The sequence below is a fragment of the Chelmon rostratus genome, chromosome 1 (genome assembly GCF_017976325.1).
Source record: "Chelmon rostratus isolate fCheRos1 chromosome 1, fCheRos1.pri, whole genome shotgun sequence".
Lineage (NCBI taxonomy): Eukaryota > Metazoa > Chordata > Actinopteri > Chaetodontiformes > Chaetodontidae > Chelmon > Chelmon rostratus.
This window is the reverse complement of record NC_055658.1, coordinates 23837622-23861018: the sequence shown is the minus strand read 5'-3', so window position 1 is coordinate 23861018 and position 23397 is coordinate 23837622. Positions and strand designations below refer to the sequence as shown.

General features: G+C 41.4%; 3 protein-coding genes across 4 annotated transcripts; all 3 read right to left on the bottom strand.

The window, feature by feature from the left end:
- Window positions 1-733: 733 nt before the first annotated feature.
- LOC121610231 (WD repeat-containing protein 76-like) lies at window positions 734-8200 on the bottom strand. The gene is made up of 15 exons (XM_041942247.1): window positions 8150-8200; window positions 7783-7902; window positions 7583-7681; window positions 7299-7391; window positions 6331-6389; window positions 5838-5955; window positions 5636-5737; window positions 5441-5481; window positions 2387-2540; window positions 1937-2095; window positions 1694-1809; window positions 1506-1604; window positions 1254-1406; window positions 1108-1161; window positions 734-989 (listed from the first exon to the last, which is right to left on the bottom strand). The coding sequence occupies exons 1-15, from the start codon at window positions 8198-8200 to the stop codon at window positions 734-736; spliced, it is 1674 nt and encodes a 557-aa protein (XP_041798181.1).
- Window positions 8201-8715: 515 nt separating this feature from the next.
- Window positions 8716-15487, bottom strand: LOC121608862 (WD repeat-containing protein 76-like). Its single transcript, XM_041940268.1, has 15 exons — window positions 15334-15487; window positions 14966-15085; window positions 14753-14848; window positions 14469-14561; window positions 13832-13890; window positions 12241-12358; window positions 12009-12110; window positions 11696-11733; window positions 11416-11569; window positions 10979-11137; window positions 10325-10440; window positions 10137-10235; window positions 9881-10033; window positions 9735-9788; window positions 8716-9622 (listed from the first exon to the last, which is right to left on the bottom strand). The coding sequence occupies exons 1-15, from the start codon at window positions 15382-15384 to the stop codon at window positions 9367-9369; spliced, it is 1668 nt and encodes a 555-aa protein (XP_041796202.1). The 5' UTR covers window positions 15385-15487; the 3' UTR covers window positions 8716-9366.
- Window positions 15488-16108: 621 nt separating this feature from the next.
- Window positions 16109-21622, bottom strand: LOC121605580 (pro-cathepsin H-like). Of its 2 annotated transcripts, XM_041935561.1 has the most exons (12): window positions 21533-21622; window positions 20853-20884; window positions 20569-20708; window positions 20404-20474; window positions 20197-20301; window positions 19242-19328; window positions 19082-19137; window positions 18897-18978; window positions 18740-18808; window positions 18397-18503; window positions 16519-16647; window positions 16109-16431 (listed from the first exon to the last, which is right to left on the bottom strand). In XM_041935561.1, exons 3-12 carry the CDS (start codon window positions 20624-20626, stop codon window positions 16356-16358), a joined length of 840 nt encoding a protein of 279 aa, XP_041791495.1. In that variant the 5' UTR covers window positions 20627-20708; window positions 20853-20884; window positions 21533-21622; the 3' UTR covers window positions 16109-16355. The 2 variants fall into 2 exon arrangements, with proteins under 2 accessions (XP_041791495.1, XP_041791488.1); XM_041935554.1 differs by having other exon boundaries at window positions 20603-20708; window positions 20853-21594.
- Window positions 21623-23397: the final 1775 nt, after the last annotated feature.

Genomic DNA, 23397 nt, shown 5'->3' with positions numbered 1-23397 from the left:
CATTTGTTTTCCAGCAAAGCAAAAAAACCCAAACATGAAGCCAAGTCTACACAGGAGAGGGTTCAAAACAACACAGCATCATCCGAGTCCAGACCTCTATTCAGTCCACGGTCTGTCAGAGAACACTGCTGCTCACCCTCAGTCCCCACACAACTTGACAGTTTGACAAAATTTAGAGACAAGTGCATTGTCCTAATATGCAAAGCTAATGCGGCCCTATCCACATATAGTAGACTTAATGCTGAAAAAGGTGAATACAGTTGTGTTTTCATTTATCTGACATAACAGAAAAGCCTAGACAGACTGTGTCACATTCTGGGGCTGTGATGTGTTTTCTTGCATCTTTACTGAGAGCAGGGTGGACCACAGCGGACCAGTCAACATTCTGACACTGCCTACCAAGTGTAGAAATAAATGTGTATTCTGTTGTGAATACTGACGAATGCTTTGTTAATGATAAGAAGTTACCTCAAACTGTGTTATTGTTGCACATTGTAGGATTGTAAGGGTGGTGTTTCATTACATTACAGGTGTGTTACTTAGCTATAGTGTGAGAATTGGAACAATACTGTATTAAAACTCTACAGAGATCCAGAGGGGAGAACAAGCAAGAAACGACTGTAACAGTGAGATATCCAAGTACACTGTGCGAGTTGGACACCTTCACTGTGACAAAACTACTTCCTTCCTATCTGACTGAAAGCAACCAGTCTTGGTCATGCTGGTCTTCATCTCAGTCAGAGAACACGTGCAGGCGCCCTGACGCATTGCCGCCCAGTAAGGCGTTCCTGGTGGGGTGGAAAGCTGTGACGGACAGCACGGTGTTAAGGTGCTCGCCATCTGTGAAGGAGTGCTGCAGCTGGCCGTTTTCGTGGAACACTTGAACCCTCCGAGGCCTCGACATGCTTCCCACCACAAAACAATCTTCCCGTTTGGGGTCCCACACAGCAGATAGTTTGGTCAGCCAGCGCCCGGTGTGCATGTCATGTCTGAAAATGAAGATTGATAAAACAATCTGTGAGTAAGTTCAGGTCACACGAGTCTCAACTCACAGAGAAGAGACAAAAGAACAGGAAAGCAGCAAGTCTTTGAAACAAGTGGATGTACCTGATGGATGTCAGCAAGGGAGCTTTAGTAGTCATTGCAGATGTGTCGTATATCCTGGCAAAAGAGTTCAGGATAGACATTGAGTTGAGACTGAAATGAGAACAGCAAATGTAACACAACCATTCAAAGTGCTGTGCCGGCATCACCTTATGTTGTCATCCATACAGGAGGTGAGGACCCTGTTCCCTGTACAAGGGGAGAAATAAGCGCTGGATATGCTTAAAGAGTGGCCATGCAGCTGGGAGACTGCCTGGCTGTTGGTCTTCTTCAGGCATCTGCTGTCATAAATACGCACTACCCTGCAGACGAGATTAAACATTCATTCATTACAATCAAGACAAACTGGCACGCGATTGAGAAATGTGGACTATTTAATTAATAAACTCAATGAGACATACTTGCTTTCTGCCACAGCAAAGTACTGCCTCTGTAAAGGGTGGACGCTAACACAACGCAGAGTCTTGGGGTCCAACCGGTGGAGGGACTCGTGTGAATTCCTGCAGATAAATGAAGTGTTTATAAAATGTTCACCCGTGCTGCTAGAGCTACTAAAAACTACAACACATCATCAACAATAACACGTTACCCTGGGGTGCGTCTATCCACCATAGCAACTTCTCCATACCAGTTCCCAACCACTAATGTGGAACAGTCATGTGACATGAAGTCAAACGTTTTCAGGCCATCGTCGATGTCGTACACCTACAACAATGTACAAACAGACTGACGTCAACTGGAGCAGGATACTCCTAATTGGAAAGTTTGCATTCAGGCACTTTAACTAACAAAGCTTTAAAATATTGAATTTTAAAAGGTAGAGTTATCTCACATCATCAAAGACGGCCTTCTCTACATCCATGCAGCGTAGAGAGCCGTCATAGCTGAGGCTCAGCAGGTGGATGGGATGAGCTGTGGAGAACGCCATGCAGCCCACTGGACGAGTGTGGGGCTCAAGAACCAGCACACCATCATCGTCCCAATCACCACCCTAAAGGAATATACACATGCAAGAAACTAAAATTACCATCCTTTGGTTGTGTGCCTCCACCAACCAGTCGAATCACCAGTTGAGGTCACAGTGAACTTGAATCATTTCATCATTGAGTCCAAGTAAATGTTTGTGCCAAATTTGAGGAAATCCCACAAGGCTTCCATGATATATCGTGTTCACAAGAATGGGACAGACTGACAACCCCAAAACATAATGCTTCTGGTTACGGCTATCGCCAACCAACCAATTTACAACATCATCATAAGAACAGAGAAAAAGGAAACACACCAGCTTCCAGAGTCCAACTTTTCCCCACTTGTCTCCTGCAGCCATCAGCAGGCTGCCGGTGCAGGGGTGGAAGGCAGCAGAGAAGATGCGGTCCTTCACCACTTTGGCCACTCGGTCCTCAGTTATCCTCATGTTCATAATGGCTGAGCGGTACCTGAGTAACGAGGTTGTAACCACTTAAGATTTGTTCTGATCAACTGTCACAATCTGGCTCTTGGGCCATAACCAGACACACCGTGTTCAATGATTGAACCAAATAATTTATTTAACTGAGGAAACTAATGTAAGGATAACAAATGATCACAAAGTATGGGACTTTAACTGGTCTGTCAGGGGCGTGACTATTGTTGAGAAGCTTTCACAGAAAGTACAGTAGTAACCTACCAAGCCCAAGAAAAATGTCAACTCTCTGTAGCTGGCAAGGGGTACTGCACAACAGCTTTGACTTTAGTATCCATTGGGCACACCTGCCTGTGTCTGACAACCTGGCCGAGTTAAGTCACTATCGCCTTGGCACACTTGGCCAGACTGACAGAGACTAAGCCAAGCGAGGGAATGGACGCAATGGACATGAGTGTCCCACTAATCGCTGAAAATAATCGTCCGGATAGACTGCACAACCTTCCGAGACCTGACACAACCACATTCACGAGTTACAGGAGCATTGCGAGGCTCAAAACTCATTACTGTGTACTCATACAATCCAGCAGGTGTCATAAACGCAAATAATTCCCATGCATGAGCTGACAGAGGGAAGTACCCTTTAATAAGCTAAATTTATTCCCAATTTGGCTGCAACGACCTGGACTATGCGGTCTTCCATTTGCAGTAACAGCTATAAATCTAGCTTTGGTTGTGACTTTATCAACTTTGTGGTAACTGTAGAGAATCTAGAACAATCTAGGTGATGCCCAAATGTCGGATGGTGGTATTGCAGTATCATTTTCCAGCATGTATTTAACCTCAAACTCCTTCACATTTGTGTGGTGCAGAACTGAAGAAATGCTGTTTAATTGGTGTAGTGGCCTCAGTAACATGCTCTACAAGATGTGTGCGCGATGGTGAGTCATCAAATGAAGTTGGATACTTCCTAATTGCCTCCACAAGTTCAGTGATGACATTTAGGTAAATGAACAAACTCACTCTCCAACTTACATTGTCACACTTTTGCATACCTCAGAAAGTAGCACTTAATGCAGAATATGCCTCTTCAGCACTACCAATAAGGATGAACTGAGGCATTTAAGTCCTGTCTGCATTAAGGCTGTCAAAGAATATCCTAAATTCAAAGTCATATGCGAAAAAAAAAAAAAAAGCCATACATTCAATTGTGAAAATTAATATTTAAAACAGCACCACTGTGGCAGCTGTACTGAAAGCACTGTATGACGGACACGTTTTTTTTAAACTGGGAAAATCTGTTCAAGTTTGACATATTTAATTCACTCCAGTCATAATGTTGAGTGAAAATAACTGAGTCAGATGTTAAAATATTCTGGTGTTTATTGTTTCTGGCAGGTTTGGGGGACTTTTATTTTGTTTTGTTATGTTTTAATGAAGTGTGTTTGTTTCTATGAATGGAGTCTGGTGGCTTTGACAAGAGCGATTTAACTCCTGCTTCTGGTTATACAAAAAGGTCTCTCTCTTTAGGGATCCTTTCCATAATATTGTCAGACACTCAGAATAACAATCTGAGCCTGTCAGTCACAAAAACAAGCAGTTTTATTGGAATTGCGTGCTAACACCCAGAGGGATTACATTGCAGCGCATTTCATGCTGCCTGCAGGGCTCTCACAGAATACTGGAAAAACTTCAAAAATTGTTGACTTCATTAGTCACTTGGGCACAAAAACATGGGAAGATAGGGTCCATAATCAGATAATATGTGTCCAGAATTTCTTCCATTTATCTGGGCCACTGAAATCTTCCAGGACACGTGGACCAGCACCAATTAGAAGCTCTGCACACACAATGTCACTTTCATTGATTGAAAATGAAATGAAGGTCAAGCTGAAACAAGCACTTAATTCAACAGTGTGGTATAGGACATCATTTAATTTCTTCATTTTTTATTTGCCACCAATGCATCATGTGAAAGTTTACACAATCTAGGATCAAACTCAGTTTATACTGCTGCAAATTCAATTTCATTTTTTCCTTTTGTTGACGAAGTGTTTTAGTTCAATTTGCCGTTTCGTTTCTGTTTTCGGTCTAATTCTTCGCTACTTGAACTACAAAACCAGAAACTGTTTTCGCTGTATGTCTACCCAGCCCCTACTCCTGAGGGGTATTAAGCACAAACCCAGTGGGTATGTAAAGTGACCAACCCCCACAAGATCATATAATTGTGCCCTTGAAAAAACAACCAACACTAATGCCACAAAAAACCCTAACACAACCCAAAGGCAGGGCTCCAGACTGTAGAAGCACCAGTGCAACCTGCAAATACGCCGTACATAATGTGAACCTAGCCATGTGCATTCAGCCCACGTCGGACCTATTCATATGTCACTCTGTTAGTAGAGAATCCAGTCTGCAATGTAGTTCTTATACTTAACTAATAAACCAGAAGAATTTTTCAGTAACACTGGGCTTAGAAACTTTTTGTATCACGTCTACACTTGTGTCGATCCTTGCATGGCCCCTCTCTCATGCCCACATGAGCACTCTCTCTCCCTCTCTCTAAATTTCTCCCTGTGGAGTATAGCATGTTTAAACATTATTGAGTGAATACTCTGACAAACCTCCATATTTCCTGTTTTTGAAGTGGCACTTTGCACAGCAGTCAAAGCAGTTCACTTATGAATGCTCCAGGGGTCTCTCTGTTTAACCAACTTTACCGGCCATCAAACTAACAAACATATCAAAAGATGAATTTATTAACCACAAAGTAACCCGGGCGTCAAGCCCTCAAATACTTTCCACATTTTCAAAAAAGTGACCATGGATGCAATGGCAAAAAGGAAGCCAACATGCCCTCAGAGGTGGCGCACTCACTTTTTTTAAAGGCTGAGCGAGAGGATGAAATGTCAGAATCAAAACTCAAAATCTTACCCTTTCAGATCAAGCTCTATCTTTCTCTCTTCTTTTGAATCCTATGAAAATAAATTTTAAAATTTACTAATTTATTTAGAGGCAGCATAACAACAGTGGCAGTGGCACAACAGTCAGCAGCACTGCATTTAATAACAGTTTTCCAAGTAAAGCAGAAAAACTAACCACAACGTAAACACGTAGGGAGAGTCCTACCTCGGACCAGAGCTCAAGAAGTTGTGAAGGCAGCTTGCTTCCCTCTTCCATGTTGATTGGATTCATGGGAAGAGGGCCAGGAGGCTTCTTCAGTGGTGAAGACTTTAAAGAAATTAAATAACCAATGTGAGTAAAAGCAAGAAATAATAAAGAACAGCATGAAAAAGAAATGCTACACAGACATCAGTAGCATGCTAGCTACCTGTTCATGGATCAGCATCCCTCTGGGTTCAGGGGGAAGCGTCAAGATCTCTGCCTTTTTGTTTTGGAGGCGAAGGGATCTGCGAGCTGGCAGCACTTCTTTTACAGCAGCCTGTGACCTGCGACCACAGAAACTGATCTTTACAGTGACATCAACACCGGTTTGTCTGAGTTCTGAAAGCTTATTCTAAGATGTAAAAGTTAAAAAAAACAAAAAAAAAAAACAAAGTGAGTCTAAAGTGATGTCTGAAGACAACTTGTTTGTCCGACCAACAGTCAAAAACCACAAGTAATCAATCTTCATGGTACGAAATTGAAAAAAAGCAAATTCTCACATTTGAAAAGAAAAAAGAAAATGTAACAGGATTTCATATTTTTACTCAATAACATAAAGCAAACAAACAAAGTGATAAACAGCAGAATTTATTGACACATTGATTAGCGATATGCTTCATTAAGAGGCTAGCTTGTGAGGGTTTGTCGGCCCCATGTACCTCATGAAACCCCTCTGCGATGGCTTGGGCTGTGTCAACTGCTTCAGCTCCTTAGTTGCCTTGTGACAAGGAAAACAACAATTATTACCCATCAGTTCAGAGACAGCAAAAGGATTGAATCCCAGGATGAACAGATTGAATCATCCTTGTGCAAAATACACGCAAACAATTTTGACCTACATTTTCATTTAAAGCATGCAAAAAAAAAAGTTCATTTGGAGGAGACCTGTTGAGTGAGTCTGAGAAAGTACTGACAACTCTTTGATGATAAATTAAAAGCCTGCACTATTTACTGTACTGTATTATTAAATACGGAGGGTGATCCAAGGCTGGCAGCATAACCACATAGCTTGGCAATGTGATCTTAAATACATGATGATTATGATTAACTATCATGTTTATCTCAGTAACAACAGATACAATGATTGGAGGGTTTCGTTTGTTTGCTTTTCCTTTTTTTTTTTGTATTTTTCAAGATCAGTACACAACATTTTCTTTCTTGTGCTATGTTTATCTGGATTAAGTACAGTATGTCCAGCTAAACAAACTGCCATAAAAATACCAACATTGAAATTAAAAGCCTGCACTATTTACTGTATTGTATTAATAATGAAGTCTGATCTAAGGTTGTTGCACATCCACGTAGCTTAGCAATACAATCCTAAATACATATTATATTTAACTGTCATGTTTATATAAATAACAATAGATGTATTGACTTCAGGGTTTTAAATTTGTTGTTGTTGTTGTTATTTTTTTTGTTTTAATAAATCAGTACATGACATTTCCTTTCTTGCGCTTTCTTTATCTGGAATTAAATAAACTGGCTTCAAACAATCAAGACTTATATTTAGGTCTGTGAGACATTCACAATGTCTGTATTTATTGTTTGGCCCTAAAACCAAGTGCTTGTGGATTTCTGGGAGAAAGGTCATGTGGATGTGGGACTACCCCACCAATCTACCTACCTGGAATAAGTTGATGGAGGACAGGAACGCTTGGTTCTGTCTGATGTTCTCCAGTCGCTCCAGTTCATATGCTGAAAGTCCTCCATGTTCACCCTGTGTTACACAAACGATACAGCACTGACTGGAGAAACATTCAACAACTTCATTTCATTAGTCAGGCAGGAGTTCAAAACACTAGTGTCAGTCTGACACTCACTTTGGTACATGTTACAACAAAATTCATAGACATGTAGTTGTAAAAACCACAGTGTCCATCATAAATAATTCAGGGTTTTCATACTTACAGATGTATCCTCCACATCACTACTTTGAACATCCTCCTCCTCCTCCTTGATGTCTTTTCTGTTATATTGGGTGGTTTTGTTATAGCGCGTTTTCATCCTCTATCAACAAAACATGAGAATATTGGGCATACAAATTATAGAAATATATATATAATGTAATAACGTCACAAAAATTTATGTGTGTCCACAGTGTCTCTAACCCTTTTCTTCCCTGATTTTTCAGCTGTGTTGCCTTCAGAAGAGTACATGAGGCGTTTAGGTGCAAGGGCCTTTCGTGATGATCGTCGGACGGCTCCCTGGAGGTCCACAGGGGCCATTTCCTGCATTATTAACAATTAACGTTAGCTAAAGAAAATCATTGAACTTTTCCGCAGAAGCAAAAGTTATAGCAAAACTCACAACACATTTGCTCCTGAGATAATGCTCCTTGATATCAATGTTACCATAGTAACTAACGTTACGCAATCTTGAAGTTTAGCTCCCAGACGTTGCCGGTGTTAATGATACTGAGCAGCTAGCTAACAAGGATATGTAGGTTAACAAAAACAGATTTAAATTTCAACTCACCAATTTCTGCAACTTCACAGCAACTTTCCGTTTTCTTTGTCTTGTCGCCATATTAATGCGCTTACAGCGACACGTATGAAAAACAGACAAATCGACAAAACAGCAACAAGGTGGTAATTTTACTCCTGACTGCCGGTAACTATGACAATTCGGAGACTCGGATGAGTGTTATTTGCGCCTCGTGCTAAATGTTTAGTAGCTAGCCCCTCCACTCTGCGCTGTGAAACAGCATCCAAGCAGCTCATTGGTTAGTATTTCATGCTATCACAATAATGGGCAGGTCTCGACTGACAAACAGCCAATAACAATAATGATAATAATTTCACTCACGTCTTCTCTCCTGCTCCTGGTTATATCTCCAGTCAGAGGAAATGTCGCCACCTTCTGGCAGAAGCGGACAACGGCAGTGACAGGTGGTCGAAATAATTTTGCTAATATTTACAGCTCTAAGTCAATTATGGCAGTGTTTTACCACGATGAGTTAAGTCATCCTCATCAGTAGAAAAACACACCCATGCACACCTTGCAGAAAGACATCAACAATAATATAATGAAAAGCCCAGAAGCATAGAGAAAACAGTTTATTAGCAAAACATACAAAAATGGAAACAAACACCTGCATGACATCTAAACTGACTCCTTTATGGGCCTCTTGTGTATATTGTAGCAACTGCCCTTGTATAGTCCACACCCTCTAACATGTTTAACAGGAAAGTTATTCAAATCAAAGCACAACACCTTCTTTAGGTGTATGTGTACGTATATAATCCAGTGGAGATGCATCATAGCTACATGTACAAGACTGTGGTTACCAGGTAGCTCTGAGCTTGTAACATGTGACTGTGAGCATGTGAATTTCCTACAAAGTGGGCATGAAACACATTGTTGAACTTTTACTGATGGTAATGATGTGTTTGTATTCATGGCATTATGATATTGAACATACTGTTGAGAAATCAGGCGTTATTGTTGCACATTGTAGGATTGTAAGGGTGGTATTTCATTACATTACAGGTGTGTTACTTAGCTATAGTGTGAGAATTGGAACAATACTGTATTAAAACTCTACAGAGATCCAGAGGGGAGAACAAGCAAGAGAAGATTGTAACAGTGAGATATCCAAGTACACTGTGCGAGTTGGACACCTTCACTGTGACAAAACTACTTCCTTCCTATCTGACTGAAAGCACCCAGTCTTGGTCATGCTGGTCTTCAACTCAGTCAGAGAACACGTGCAGGCGCCCTGACGCATTGCCGCCCAGTAAGGCGTTCCTGGTGGGGTGGAAAGCTGTGACGGACAGCACGGTGTTAAGGTGCTCGCCATCTGTGAAGGAGTGCTGCAGCTGGCCGTTTTCGTGGAACACTTGAACCCTCCGAGGCCTCGACATGCTTCCCACCACAAAACAATCTTCCCGTTTGGGGTCCCACACAGCAGATAGTTTGGTCAGCCAGCGCCCGGTGTGCATGTCATGTCTGAAAATGAAGATTGATAAAACAATCTGTGAGTAAGTTCAGGTCACACGAGTCTCAAGAGAAGAGACAAAAGAACAGGAAAGCAGCAAGTCTTTGAAACAAGTGGATGTACCTGATGGATGTCAGCAAGGGAGCTTTAGTAGTCATTGCAGATGTGTCGTATATCCTGGCAAAAGAGTTCAGGATAGACATTGAGTTGAGACTGAAATGAGAACAGCAAATGTAACACAACCATTCAAAGTGCTGTGCCGGCATCACCTTATGTTGTCATCCATACAGGAGGTGAGGACCCTGTTCCCTGTACAAGGGGAGAAATAAGCGCTGGATATGCTTAAAGAGTGGCCATGCAGCTGGGAGACTGCCTGGCTGTTGGTCTTCTTCAGGCATCTGCTGTCATAAATACGCACTACCCTGCAGATGAGATCAAAACATTCATTCAGTACAATCAAAAAGAAAAACTGGCACTCGATTGAGAAATGTGGACCATTTAATTAATAAACTCAATGAGACATACTTGCTTTCTGCCACAGCAAAGTACTGCCTCTGTAAAGGGTGGACACTAACACAACGCAGAGTCTTGGGGTCCAACCGGTGGAGGGACTCGTGTGAATTCCTGCAGATAAATGAAGTGTTTATAAAATGTTCACCCGTGCTGCTAGAGCTACTAAAAACTACAACACATCATCAACAATAACACGTTACCCTGAGGTGCGTCTATCCACCATAGCAACTTCTCCATACCAGTTCCCAACCACTAATGTGGAACAGTCATGTGACATGAAGTCAAACGTTTTCAGGCCATCGTCGATGTCATACACCTACAACAATGTACAAACAGACTGACGTCAACTTGAGCAGGATACTTAGTTAATGTACTTATTTCAGGGACTTTGACTATATATAGAAGACTTTGAAGGAACATAATAAAAGGTATTAAGTGCAAATAAAAGATCTAAGACTTTTTCTGTGCACACAAAGGGCTTATTTCTCTCAAACTTTGAGCACAGATTTGTTCAAATCCATGTTGGTGAGCATTTCTTGAACATTTGATTGATCGTGTTGGGTGATAAAACTGTATTTCCTAGAGCAGCCTTTGATTGTGACTAGCCTTGACACACCTGTGCAATAATCATCCTGTTTAATCAGCATCGTGACATGCCACACCTGTCAGGTGGAAGCATTATCTTGTAAAAGGAGAAATACTCACTAACACAGATTTGAACAAATTTGTTCTCAAAATGTGAGAGAAATAAGCCTTTTGTATGCACAGAAAATTTGCATTCAGGCACTTTAACTTACAAGCTTTAAAATATTGAATGTTAAAAGGTACATTCGATGGATTTAGAGTTATCTCACATCATCAAAGACAGCCTTCTCTACATCCATGCAGCGTAGAGAGCCGTCATAGCTGAGGCTCAGCAGGTGGGTGGGATGAGCTGTGGAGAACGCCATGCAGCCCACTGGACGAGTGTGGGGCTCAAAGAGCAGCACACCATCATCGTCCCAATCACCACCCTAAAGGAATATACACATGCACAAAAAGGTAAGTGTGGTTTTTTTAATGTAGATTTCATGATATGAAAGGTTTGTGATTTTTTAAGGGCATTTACTTTAGGCTTTCTTCCTGTAGCTTTGTTGTTATTTACTAATGTGTTTACAGTAGGCTCTTTCCAGCTGATGCGCTACCTCAAGGCCTTTTGCTATGTGCTTGTTTTGGAACCAACTTCCTGCCCTCTAGTGGTCACATGCAAATTTACAACATCATCATAAGAACAGAGAAAAAGGAAACACACCAGCTTCCAGAGTCCAACTTTTCCCCACTTGTCTCCTGCAGCCATTAGCAGGCTGCTGGTGCAGGGGTGGAAGGCAGCAGAGAAGATGCGGTCCTTCACCACTTTGGCCACTCGGTCCTCAGTTATCCTCATGTTCTTAAGGGCTGAGCGGTACCTGCGTAAAGACACCAGTTTCACCATCAGTGACCAAAAGGAAGCTAATGTGCCCTCAGAGATGGAGCAGTCACTTTATAACCTGAGCGATAGCCTGAAATGTCAGAATTAAAACTTAAAAACTTACCCTTTCAGATCAAGTTCCACCTTTCTGTCTTTTGAATCCTATGAAAATAAATTTCAAGACTTACTAATTGATTCAGAAGCAGCATAAGCAAACATATGACACCCTGACCATCACTGACATGGGACATCTCCAAAATATTTTTACCTTTTAAAATATTTTTCTGCCTTCTTGTGTTAGTGGCAAAAAAGTCAACAACTAAACAGCACAGCGTTTAATTACAGTTTTGAGGGAAAATCAATTAACGCAACAAGTAAAATTATAATACAATAACTACAATGTAATGAGGACATGAAACACGCAAGGAGAGTCCTACCTCGGACCAGAGCTCAAGAAGTTGTGAAGGCAGCTTGCTTCCCTCTTCCATGTTGATTGGATTCATGGGCAGAGGGCCAGGAGGCTTCTTCAGTGGTGAAGACTTTAAAGAAATTAAATAACCAACGTGAGTAAAAGCAAGAAATAAAAAAGAACAGCATGAAAAAGAAATGCTAGACAGACAGCAGTGACATGGCATGATGTGTATTATTAGCTTATGTGAATGTAGCTACCTGTTCATGGATCAGCATCCCTCTGGGTTCAGGGGGAAGTGTCAAGATCTCTGCTTCTTTATTTTGGAGACGAAGGGATTTGCGAGCTGGCAGCACTTCTTTTACAGCAGCCTGTGACCTGCGATCACAGAAAATGATCATTACAGTGACGTCAGAAAGACACAGGTCTGTCTGACATCTGAAGGCTCATTCTAAGATCTAAAACTTAAAAAAACTAAACAAAACAGGAAAAAAAAAACAGTCTAAAGTGAACTTGTTGGCTAACCAACACTCAAAAACTCACAGTAATCAACTTGCTTTCAACATTCAAGAATCTCCTGGAAGTGTCAAACACCAACTTAATCCTGTCTGACTTCTTCTGCATTTCAAAAAACAATGTAATAAACAATGAACATGGCGATAAACGCCACAAAACCTTCTTTTCCATGCATATACTCTAATCAGCTCCATTTTCTGCTTAGTCTCTTCATGCATTGCATCATTTGAAATTTCTCTCCATTTCCCGAGCAGCTTCACAGCATCTCAAACCCTTTTCTGCTCTGATCTTGTTCACTTTTATTTCCTTAATTCTTTTCGGACTCTTCGCTGTCCCCACATGGCGATTTCCCTCGCAGTGCAGGCACTTTGAACTCCTCCACATAGCAATGCCGACATGTTCAGACTCCTCAACATACTGGAGCATATGTCCATATTGCTGAAAGCAGAAACATCTGAGAGGAGCTCTCTCACATGGCCTCACCTTGTAACACACATGTACACTCCCTTTGGCAACTCCCCTTCAAAAGCCAAAAACACTGACTGACTGTCCTCATTCTCCTCTTCTTGACATCTTGTCAGTCTTCTCGCTTCATACACAGTTGCAATATCCCAAAATGATTCAGCCTCTACTGACAGTGGTACGACACTTCTTCCTTGTTTCTGATTTAAGTGGGAAGCCAGTCACATGGCTTTTTTCTCCAAATACACGGGTTTTAAGGGCTCTCTCATTCCGACACTTTGATACCCCCTCAATGATATTGATCCCACTTCTTAGAATCCTGATTGAGCACACATCTCTGAAATTGTCCTACAAATTTTCCAACCTAACACGGATCTTTGAAATTCCCACCTATTTGTGTCACCACCATCATCCCCACAGGAGTATCCTCTTCCCTCGCTTTCTGACTGATCCTCCAGTATCCTCATTTTGCAATTTCAGTCTCCGACTCCAGCTTCGACGCCATTTCCACCATTGTCCCCAATTCAAAAGTTAGATGCATTGCAACAGCCCAGGATACACATAGGACTACTCTGTTGACACAGAGTATAATATATATATATATATATATGGATATAAGATTAACTGGATTATTTTCACATATGTTCCAGTCATGGGAAAAGGCCCTCTGGTGAAGAAGGAATTCAACATTAACTAAATTTAGAGCAGAGCAATAGGAGCTCAGATGTGAGTTGTTCATTTCTTCAGAAGGAATATTTTGATCACAGATGACTTCAGAAAAATTTAAATGAGGAATTTGGTAAGAAATAAATTGGAATGTGAAAAAATGACAACTGACTTCAAAGGACCCGACTGTTTGTCGGCTGAATGTACCTCATGAGACCCCTCTGCGATGGCTTTGGCCGTGTCAACTGCTTCAGCTCCTCCGTTACCTTGCGACAAGGAAAACAACGACTATTACCCATCTCTTCTGTTTAAAGACAGCAAGAGGAATGAATCACAAGATGGCCGTGATGAACCAAGTGCATCTGTATTTATGCAAAATACACACATTTTCATTTTATGCAAGCAGAAAAAAAGGGCCTAGTTCATGAAGACAGAACTGTTGAGTGAGTGTGAGAAAGTACTGACGACTCTTTGACGATAAAATAAAAGCCTGCACTATTTACTGTATTGTACTAATAATGAAGGCTGATCAAAGGTTGTTGCACATCCACGTAGCTTAGCAATACAATCCTAAATATATACTATATTTACCTGTCATGTTTATAAGTAACAATAGATGTTTTGACTTCAGGGTTTTGATTTTTTGATGTTGCTACTTTTTTGTTTTAATAAATCAGTACATGACATTTCCTTTCATGTGCTTTCTTTATCTGGAGTTAATAAACTGGCTTCAAAGAATCAAGACTGAGACATTCACAATGTTGTTTGGCCCCAAAACCAAGTGCTTGTGGATTTCTGGGAGAAAGGTCATGTGGATGTGGGACTACCCCACCCATCTACCTACCTGGAATAAGTTGATAGAGGACAGGAACGCTTGGTTCTGTCTGATGTTCTCCAGTCGCTCCAGTTCATATGCTGAAAGTCCTCCACGTTCATCCTGTGTTACACAAACGATACAGCACTGACTGGAGAAACATTCAACAACTTCATTTCATTAGTCAGGCAGGAGTTCAAAACACTAGTGTCAGTCTGACACTCACTTTGGTGCATGTTGCAACAAAATTCATAGACATGTAGTTGATAAAAGCACAGTGTCCATCATAAATAATTCAGGGTTTTCATACTTACAGGTGTATGCTCCACATCACTACTTTGAACATCCTCCTCCTCCTCCTTGATGTCTTTTCTGTTATGGGTCTTTTCGTCATCGTGTGTGTTTGTTCTCTACAAACAAAACATGGCCTTATTTAAAGAAGCAAAAAAAAAACAACAACAAAACAAAACAGAACATAATATATAATGACGTTACTCCTGTTTCTGTGTGTCTGAAGTGTCTCTAACCCTTTTCTTCTCCGGTTTTTCAGCTGTGTTGCCTTCAGGAGAGTACATGAGGCGTTTAGGTCCAAAGGCCTTTCGTGATGATCTTCGGACCGCTCCCTCGAGGTCCACAGGGGTCATTTCCTGCATCATTAACAATTAACGTTAGCTAAAGAAAACAACGCATCATTCAACTTTTTCACAGAAGCAACGGTTTTAGCAAAACTCAAAACACATTTGCTCCGAAAATAATGCTCGCTCTACGTTACCATAGCGACTACACAACCGCACGTTAGTTTATCTCCCAAATTTTGCCAGTGTTAATGATGTTCAGCAGCTACCTCATAAAGATTAGACAGGTTAACAAAAGCGGAAGGAACATTTCAACTCACCAACTTCGGCAACTTCACAACAGCTTCGCGTTTTGTTCGTCTTGTCGCCATATTAACGGTAGTAGCTATTTCTTCTACAGAACAACAAGAAGGTGACAAACTCACGCTGCACGAGTCGTCACTGTTATGGTAACTGGAAGACTTGGAAAAATAATTCGCGCCACATGCGAGAAATGTTTTGTAACTAGCCCCTCCCCCCTGTGTTGTGAAACAGAATCCTAGCAGCTCATTGGCCACTCGTGGTCCCATATGATCAGACTCAGGGGCTGTTCTCCGCTGCTAATAGCCAATGAATACCTTACATTTTGATTGACTTCTCATCTCTTGCTACCGTGTTGCAATTTTTTTTCCTTAGGATGACGAAGTCGTAACCCGCCCTACTCTGTTTCTGATTGGCTAGTTGTCGTTTACTTCCTTGGCTGGGTTGGTTTAATTTAGGTATGAAGAGTGAGATTTGTTAATGTTGGGCCGATAATACCAGGATACACCAATCAGAGGCAGGATAGGGCGGGTCGCCACCTTCTTTTAGATGTGGGGAATATCAGTTGTAGCGCTTGATATAATTTTAGATTTATCGACAACTCTGAGTAATTTATGCATGAAAAACATTGTAGTCAAATAAATTAATAGTCAGTCTCCTCTACAGATAAAAACACCCACGGACAGAGAGAAACATGTCAGTAATAGTATAATAAAAAATCCCAAATACATAAGGAGAAAACTGTTTATTAGCAAAACATATAAAAATGGAAACACACAATTGCATGACATCTGACCAGACTCCTTAATTGGCCATTTGTGTATATTGTAGCAACTGCCCAGCTTAGTCCACACCCTCTGACACTTCAACATGTTTAACAGAAAGTTATTCAAATCAAAGCACAACACACTCTTTAGACATATTTGTGTATGTACATAATCCAGTGAGGATCCAGGGAGCACAAAAGCACAGCCAACTCCAATGATGTCTCTGGGTGACATTTTAGTTTTTTCAGTCCTCCACATTGTCTCCATGTTACTCCTCATACTAAAGGCAGAGGGTAAGAAGAGCATGCGGCCAGTCCGCACATGTTTTTTCCTCGCTCAATCAAAAAATATCTGATGGAATAAAAAAGAAAGGTGTCTACAGAAAATTGCAGCAACCCATCACAGTGAAATACATGCACTGACACAGACTATATTTACCCATCAATACCCCAGGCTTCGCCCCAAGAGTTCTTCACAATCCAATATGGCGTGTCATTCTCTTCGGCGCCATAACCCACAGCCAGGACTGCGTGATTCACCTTCCCTGCCGTGTTCTTACACTGGGTGCTAAACAGACAACACTGATGCTTTTAGATCAATAGAGAACATGTCTTTTGTGGGGTGAGTGGGCTGCCATCCTCCCTCAATATCGCGTTACATCCTGCCTATGCAAAGATGTGCTGTGTGGCTGTTTCTGTAGATATTTTTATGACAGTCCGAGACAGAGCTGTGAAACAAGCACAGGCTAAACTAAATAAATACGATCAAAGCATTTTGAAAAGTGCCTCATTTGTCTCCAGTTACAGAACATTCACGTGACTAAAGTGTTGTAATCTCCTCAGTGAATGTTAGCAGGGTTATGATATAGAGGAGAGAAAGTTGAGTGAAGTGAACCACCAGTGCTGCTAAATCTAAGCACCATAACAAATGGGCCATCAGACCGTCTCAGTGGTCAACCTATGAATAGCTCCTTATTAGGGATGGACATGCTCCAAGCCAGCAGGCAGTACGCTGTGTGATGAAAGGCTTGGTAGCAAGAGGACTTTTGTCCTGGTCACTCCCCTTCACTAAATCCAACAAAGGTTTTGTGATTAAAAATGCACAAAACGTTGAACACGCAGAGGTAAAACTAACATTCTTGTCATTATACTTCAAATTCAAGAGGAGGTTGTCTTTCCTGACAAAATCTGAAATATTTTGCTCTAATGTAGATAGAAGCAGATTTCTGTCACATCTTACCAACAGCCATCAACCAGGTGCAGCATTGTAATGCCCCTGGGGGTGCCAACTTATACAACTGGCCCATGCTAATATGTATTTTCTTAACTTTTATTTCTAATTATTCTTAAGTAATGCCTAAATACATAATCAAAAACAAAAAATATGGTTAGTAAGAGGTTACTATCATGTGTGAAGTCTGGACGAATCACTGCCTCATTTCATGGGTGCATTTCCTGTTGAGACTAGAAGATCCGAGAAAACAATGTAGGCAAGATGGGAGGTGGAGCTGCAAATTCCGGCCTGCCTTTATTGCCTCTATACTGCCTTGAAAGCATAGACTGTTTCTGTTGAGACAAGCCGCTGACAAGACCGCGCAGTGTGAGCTCTCTGTCTCTTGTTAAAAGTCGATCTGGCTCACCTAGCAGCCTCTCTCTCTCTGCGATGATCCAACCGGATCATCCAGACAAGACGTTATTTCCTTAAGCAGAATTACAATGTCAGTGTTCTGAATGAATGAATGTGTTGGACTACACAATCCACAGCGCTAAATTAATGTTAGACAGGCTACTATGTTTCATTTTTGCACAATTTGAGCAGTGCAACAGTGTGTGCTCCTAGTAGGCTAACAAATACAAAGGGTAAATAATAAGCTATCTCGGCACTGAAAATGCTACAATTAACCAGACGTGCTAGTCGCCTTCCACAGCATATCAGTCATTTCTGTTTTAGCGAGACTACCAGTTGGAAACTGTCACAGGAAGGCAAACAGTATTAACTTAAAAGGCCCAGCCAAAATGACTGTGGCTCATCCAAAGTCCTGGCACCGTGCCTGTCATCAGCTAAGATTTTCATTGCTGCAGATTTCACTGAGTAGCCTTGGTAGTTCCATAATCCTCCTCCAAGACTAAGTAACTTCTGTGCTGGTGGATTACTGGACAAAAATCCCACTACTGCATTATAAATGTTTTCACAGTGCAGGGATCAGGGACAGAAACACGGTGGCCACAGGTCCTCTGAATATTTCTAACCACACAGTATTTGTGGACAACAGCAAATATGTAAGTGTTAGTCGAGTTATTGAGGTCTTTAGCTCACCTGGTGTAAACGCCTGCTTTGTAGTGCATAAATTCAGACGTGACATCAAAGGCGAAGGACACAGGGTTGAGCCTGGCCACAGCGTCAACCATGGCCTTTTCATCATACTGTGGATGGACCAATGCACAGAAACACAACTTTTGGCACAATGTTACACAATTATGGGAAACAAATTTGCCTACAGGCTACTAAAATAGCAGCTTCATGTCTCTTCCTCTTTTCAGCTCACCAACAAAGACGTGGTAGCTGTAACTCATTTGTGAATTTTGTGACCCAACAGTCATTTCTTTAAGGAAGCTTCATTACAATTTCCTGCACGATGCAACTTCACATGTTCACTCACGCGTGTTATGTTGACAACATCCAGAACAAAAGCAGCCGCCAGTGCAGGATCGAAATGGCAAGAGCCATCCTAAGACAGGAAGGGGAAGATTCATACACTGAGGAACTTTTTCACGTCAAAGTAATTACAGTGAGACGGTGTTTCAGAAAAGCCATACGTAGCCTTTGTAGGGATAGTCCTCCTCTGTCATAAGGCCGTTGCTGTATTTGATGTATTCGAATGCCTGGCTGGGGAGCCCACTGAAACAGACCAGAAGGTGTGTGACTGTCTGAGGCCTTAAACACAAGTATTTTTGTTATTACTATAACTTAGAACGTCTTAGAAAAAAGTCATGTTACTTACCCAAAGCATCCATGATTGTTGAAGTCTTTGGCACAGTCTATCAGCTGCTGCTCGGACTGATACAGAAAACAAATAGCATCAGACACGTACCCACAGCTGCACTGAGATCTGTTAGATGGATGACTTGAGTGTTACTAAACAAAGGTCAGACAGATCTCACCAGAGGTATTAGCTTTCCTGTAGCGATAGCAGTCACTGACTCCAAACAGCCAGTGGTAGAGAAGGTCCAGCAGCTCCCACAGTGGCCCTAAAGATGCAAACACAGTACAACTCAGCTGATAATTCACTCATGTTAAAGTGAAGCTCCGCTGATTTCACACGTGGAGGTGTGGGAACAGTTGCATAACATGCCTGTGTCTCGTGCGGAGCTTCGTAAAATGATAGAAAATGACCCTGATGATGTCATTATGGTTAAGACTGCAAACTTAGAAAATGTCAGCCTGTGTTACAAACCAGGTGCACAGACATATAAAAACATGAGCATTCACTATGCTACTTGTTGCATGATGGGAAATGTCGGATATTACCAATCTGCCTCTCACAAGGTCCCTGACTTTGTAGCCCTGATAACAAATTGCTGAGTACTTCTTTAAACTAATAATTCCACTTCTATTGCAGAACGTACTGTGACATTCAAAAGAAGGAACAACACCAGCTGCTGTTTTCTCTGCTGTCTTTGTCATTTGCTCTCAGATTAGTCAATTAATAAATAACAGAAGTACCTATATATTTGATTAATGGAACTACTACTGTAACATTAGTTGCTTTTTCTTGTATATTGCTCATATTTAAATCAAAGTACCAGGAACATGAGTGTTCATTTCCCGCATAATGCCACCATTAGCACTTGTTGCTTCCCTACCATGTCATACAAAAAATAATGTAATTAGCTGATTAATATATTTAACTTCATTAATACTGCAGCAGCTTTTGTCCAAAACGATGACAAACAAGGGAATAGAGAATACGAATAAGTTCAGCAGCACTCAGCTCCAATTTCCACTTTAAATTAGCAGTGAGGTTCATCTTTGGATTTATGTCCAAATTCTTGTCTTCCTGATTCCACCCCCTAGACTGTGGTGGGCACTGCTGGATGTTCAGCACATATTGAATACCTGGTTCTTCACAGGAGTCACAAAGTTGCCTTTCATCCTCCAGTCTACAAACTCAGGGTAAGGACCGGTCCTGCTGACATGACCCCCTTTAGTGACCGAGCAGTTCTACAAGAGACCACAATCACAAGGCAGTTATAAAAAATAAAAAGCTCAATTATTAAAAAGCTAGCTGCGTAAAAGTGTGTTGCATTATAAGATGCACCATACCTGAGTCTCTGTCAAAAGAAAGAATTTCCTGAATTCCTCAAATGTCATGTCTGAAAACTGATTCAGGCCCACTAGATTTGAAAACGAAAAACTCTGTGAGGACATGTCTTTCATGACGTCAGAGATGTAACAGGTCACCCTCTGTAGTTATGATCTGTACATTACACATTGTGAGACAGGAGCTAGTGCGGAGCTGTACTTGTGTAGGAGTGGTTCCCAGCATTGTGACGATCAACTGTCCTCTTATTCTCGGTGAATATGTGGAGCCGGTGGTAAAACTCCTCAGTGTCGTAAACTCGGTTGTGCTGCATGTTAAAAACAGAAATGTCACAGCGTGTACGGAGGAAAGAACTGAGGTTTAAAACGCTTGTTGTTAAAGCACTCAAAATGAAATAATTCAGAAGACTGTGAGGTATGAATTTTTACTAACTTTCACATGATGTACGCACCTTTGACATCCACTCTTTGAATTGATTTTCCTCTGACAGGACACAGAATGAAGCAGTTAATAAAGCAGAAATCAGCATTTCAAATTTAACCCTGAAGACATTTGTGATAGGGAGATGTAACAAAGCGCATTTACTCAAGTACTACTCCTAAGTACAGATTGGAGGTAATTTGAGAAACACAAACATAGCTGTAGACAGTTCTGCTTGGCTCATGAGATGCACCTGTGAGCTGTTTTATAATGCTGGTTGACATGGATGTAACTCTGCCCCCTGCAACGGTGAAAGTCACCTGCTCTCACCTGAGAGCAATTCATCACTTCAGGACATGTTCACAAAGAAAAAGTGATGGTGACAGGTTATAACAGGTTCGACCATTGCGCATACATGCTTACACAGTGAATCTAGATGACGACATGTGACGGGGGTTAGACGGAGAACGACAGAGAACCAGTAAAATACATTTTGACCAACAAACTTGTCATGTTGGTTCCTGCTGCTTTTACTGACGTAAGATGCCGAACACCTGGAGACAACACACATACTGATGCATCCTCGTGCACTCTGGCTGCTGTTGATTTTGCACGCGCTGCCTTCACCTGCGCTTTCGGTGTCCGCCTCTAAATCCCGTGCAGCGACTAACGCGCTCATCAACTCCACCCGTTAAACCGGTGTTCACTCACCTTCCAGCGACATCAACGTCGCTGGATGAAGTAAAAGGATGAGGCACGCAGCACGGAGCACCATGCTTTCCCCGCTGACTCCAATCCAACAAGCTGTGAGTGCAGAGCGTCACATGACTCAGCTCCCTTTTATAATAAACCCCTCTCACCCCTTAGACCCCCCCCCCCCCTAGCAAAGCTGCCACCACACAGCTCATGAGCTGGTACAGCTGGCACAGATTGCAGCGTAAAACAAACATGGCAGCCTGAGAGACACTTCTCCCCCTGAGAAAGAATAGATTTATTAACAAGAGGTAATCAGGAAAGAATACACTTTTATACAAAACTGGAAATACTACTCAAGCTGTTGAAATAGACTGAAAGATAATTCTCATACCACTGGGTATTGCTCACTGCAAACATTTGATGTGCCTTTTAGAGGGTAAAGATTCATGTGCAAGGGTGGGGTTTAAATACAGTACACATACTGTTCTAGATATAGATTTGATTTGAGCACATGGAAGTGGTACATGCCTGCCACTTAAGCTTTAGGTGTTTTTCTATACAAAGCCTGTAAAAAATACCTATAAATATTCCAAGAAGAAGCACAATATTACTACTGTATAGTTCCTGCTAACACATTGGAATAGACAGGATACAGAATGTGTTACACTTACAAGTTGTTTTCAACGTTTGTTTGAAGGTATCATACACAGAAAAGTTATTACAGAGTTGAACGATCATAAGGATAACACATTTCGAGGGATATGTTTTGAACACATTGCACATTAGGAAATGCATCAGACTGCCTGTACACGGTATTGTACACAGCAAATATTTCTGCTTCATTGGCAAATCGTAGAACAAAATAGTTTACATACTTTTGTGGTATATAATCCATTTCATCATTAAGGCAAAACCATAATGCACTGGCCAAAGAGGATTAGCTGTAGAAACTATGCTCTTAGTGTCTGAGTGTAGAAGCTGGGAATTTGACTTCCTGAAGTGGCTCAATATTGGTTACATCTGCTACATACACTGCCCGGTGCTTATACTATATGTACATCATGTTGCCCACCAGGGGAGTAAGGTGATAGTAAGCAAAGCATAAAAACCCATCCCTCCAAACTGAAAACATGTGCCCCAGCTCAGTCAGACGTCAGCAGGTGATCTTGTATCAGTTTGACTCCAACTCTCGCGAATCTCTAATCTTTGTCATTCAGCGGCTACATGAAACAACAGAGCACATGACTCAACTTCAGCCACAGCAGCAGTCCCACTTTTCACCTACGTTATTTCTAAAGTTTTAGAGTCAAAATTTCAAATCTTTAAGTCTGAATCCTTAAGATTTTTATACAAATTTACTTAAGTTACTATTGATGACAGCATTTTTTCCTGCAATAGCCATTCCATGTATTTACATTCAGTAATTAGTAGTTCTCAGTGTTAGTGGCGGAGTCCAGGAGTGAAACTTTAAGGATTACAACTTTAAATGGATGCTCATGCAGCTGGTGGATTAGCAGATATTTGTGTTAACTTTTAAGCTCTACACTTGAGGACAAACAGGCTGAAGACATGGCGCCTGCACTACTCAGGGGGAGAGTTTGCATGTGGACTTGTTTAAAGACACCTGTAGTTACGTGCAGCTCTCTGATGCTGGCATCTGAGCAGAAAAGTGGAAGTTGATCATCATGTGTCCAATGTGGCCACCATCTATCATGACCGAGAGCCTTTTCATACTGTACATTTCCATTAGGATGCGACTAAATATCACGTCTTCATACTCTCATCTGTTTATTCTGTGGTTGAAAATAACTTTATCATAAAATGGTATTTAAGACGATAAATAACATATAAATACTCTGTAACTATATAAATAAAACCTC